The sequence below is a fragment of the Protobothrops mucrosquamatus genome, unplaced genomic scaffold, assembly GCF_001527695.2.
Source record: "Protobothrops mucrosquamatus isolate PMUCROS unplaced genomic scaffold, P.Mucros_1.0 scaffold79, whole genome shotgun sequence".
Classification (NCBI taxonomy): Eukaryota; Metazoa; Chordata; class Lepidosauria; order Squamata; family Viperidae; genus Protobothrops; species Protobothrops mucrosquamatus.
The window spans coordinates 660,358-662,839 of NW_015386456.1; the positions used below are offsets into that span (position 1 = coordinate 660,358).

The 2,482-nt window shown below is 34.3% G+C and overlaps 1 protein-coding gene across 1 annotated transcript in view; it reads left to right on the plus strand.

Moving 5' to 3' along the window:
* Positions 1–2,064, plus strand: part of UBXN2B (UBX domain protein 2B) — a 14,628-nt gene extending 12,564 nt beyond the window's left edge. Inside the window, exons 7-8 of the mRNA XM_029283417.1 lie at positions 1,544–1,705; positions 1,843–2,064. Of these exons, the coding sequence (XP_029139250.1) occupies positions 1,544–1,705; positions 1,843–2,005 (325 nt within the window). The 3' untranslated portion in view covers positions 2,006–2,064. The remainder of the gene's footprint in view (positions 1–1,543; positions 1,706–1,842) is intronic.
* Positions 2,065–2,482: the final 418 nt, after the last annotated feature.

A 2,482-nucleotide genomic window follows, 5' to 3' on the forward strand; every position in this document is an offset into this window, starting at 1 on the left:
TTCACTGTTCAACTTAGTCTATAGGTTTCCTCATTGTTGTTCTTTTTTCTGCTGCTAAGAGAGATTCCTGCTGAACTTCAACGACTAGTGCATGGAGGTCAAGTTAATTTAGATATGGAAGACCATCAAGAGCAGGAATATGTAAGACCTAGACTGAAGTTCAAAGCTTTCAGTGGAGAAGGTCAGAAACTTGGAAGGTTAGTCTCTTAAAAAAAACCACCAGTGTCATTTAAAAAGAAATTATACTGAAGTGTTATTAATTGCATTTGAAAGTAGGAGTTTGGAATATTGTGGTATGCAATTTCTGGGAGTTGCAGTACTGATATATTTAAAAGTACTGTATTGGGGAAGAGTTATGTATGTTGTTTTTTGCATTTTTTTCCCATGCCTTCAAATGAATCTTAACACACAGTGATTGTCTGGCCAATTCACTGCAGTTTTTTTGGCAAGATTTTTTGGAAGTGGTTGCCATTGCCTGCTACATAAGACTGGGAGACAGTAAATGGCCCAAGCTGACTTCATGCTAAGGCGGTCTCCCAGTTTCTAGTCTGAATGTTAATGTTTTCTTAAATTATTAAATATGGAACAAATAATATCAAGAACGTATCTCAGAAGTTAAAATAAAAGCAGTAGCTAAGTATAGTTTATTAAATTGTTAGTTAGTACTATGAAATGATCAAATTTTTTACATATATTTTATTAGAATTTCCAGACATGTCAAAACCAATTACGGTAGTTGAGTGTTTATAAACAAACAGATAAGGACTAAATATTCAGTCAAGGCAATTCTGCTCAAGGGTTTTTCCTAGAAGAGTAAATCTGCAAAGATGGTGTTTGCAATCTGCAAAATATTTTTACTCCTGCAAAAGACATGTTCTTTAAATTAAGTAAACAATAGTGCAATTTTATTCATAACATTTCAATAGTTTAGACAAGGAATAAGCAACATAATGCCCTCCAAATTTTCTTGATTCTGAATTTATCAGACAAATGAGTGTGGTAATTTGGGTAATGCTGCTGGCTGCTTCATTCTTGAACACTATACAAGTAGTCCTCAATTTATAACCATAATGGAGTCTGACAGTTACGGTTGTAAATTGTGATGATCATCACATGACTGACCCTATTAAGACCTTTTTGTTTTCAGTGATCATCAAGTGAACTCTGCAGTTGTTTAGCAAACTCATTGTGCACTATAGAACATTTTTACCAGAATCCAGAAGTAAACACCACATTCAGCAAAAAAAAAAAATCATAAATCACCATCATGTGCCCATAGGACACATAGATTCAGGCCAGTTGTTGAGTTCTCACAACAAGGTCATGTGAGTGAGGGTGGGGCGGCCATCGGAACTTTGGAATCAAATTGTAAGTACCTTTGGGAGTGTCTGTCATAATGTTCACTAAGTGACTGTTCATAAGTCAAGGACTACCTGTATGCTTCTGATCACATGACCAAGATCAAATATGCGAATAAGAAATTGGAAAGAATTCCAGAATCATGTCCTGTATCTTTTTCCTACCTTGTTTTATTTTCTTTTAGCCTTACTCCTGAGATTGTTAGCACACCTTCATCTCCAGAAGAAGAAAACAAACCTTTTCTTGATGCCACTATTCCAATAGATGCCACTGTACCAACAACTAAGATCCAGATTCGTTTAGCTGATGGCAGTCGTTTAATACAAAGATTTAATCAAACACATAGGTAAGTAAGATAATTTTCCTGCAGGATCTTGGAACTGAACAGATGATCTCCAGAATTCCTTCCAATCTTCCATTTTATAATATCATAAAATTCTGCTGATCCAACAACTAAATTGTAAATCTTATTCATGCCAACAGGATTACAGATATACGAAATTTTATTGTCCAGTCTCGGCCTTTGTTTGCCACAACTGACTTTGTTCTTTTGACTACATTTCCACATAAAGAACTTACAGATGAAAGCCTGACATTACAAGAATCCGATATATTGAATACTGTGATATTACAACAGCTGAAATAAACTTTAAACCTATCAGTGCAAGGTAGATTCTGGAATAGATAATGTTGCATGTTGATTTGCAAAATTGCTTCAAATAAATGAGGAAAAGACCAAAAGAATTCCATTGTTTTCCAGTTAAATATAGCAATTCACTTTTAAACCTGTTCAGTCTTCCAGTAACAATTTATCCAAATTGCAGGTCAAAAAGATTTGTTAAACAAATGTTGAATTTGTATTCTTCCTAGTTCAACTTTTGTGAATTCAAGTACTTTTAGGGAAGTGGGGAGAGGGAGAGAAAAAAAATATATTAACAGAAAATGTATAGAAATTTACGTTTGGAATTTATAGGTATGCAGTGGGAGGGGGGTTGTTTATACCAGGGGATTCATTTTCTGAAGATTTGAACTATAGAAGAACTTTTTACTGTATCAGGCTATAGCTATTGAGAACTTCAGTTTCTTAGTTCCATTCTGTCACTTAGAAATATTTTGTTCATAG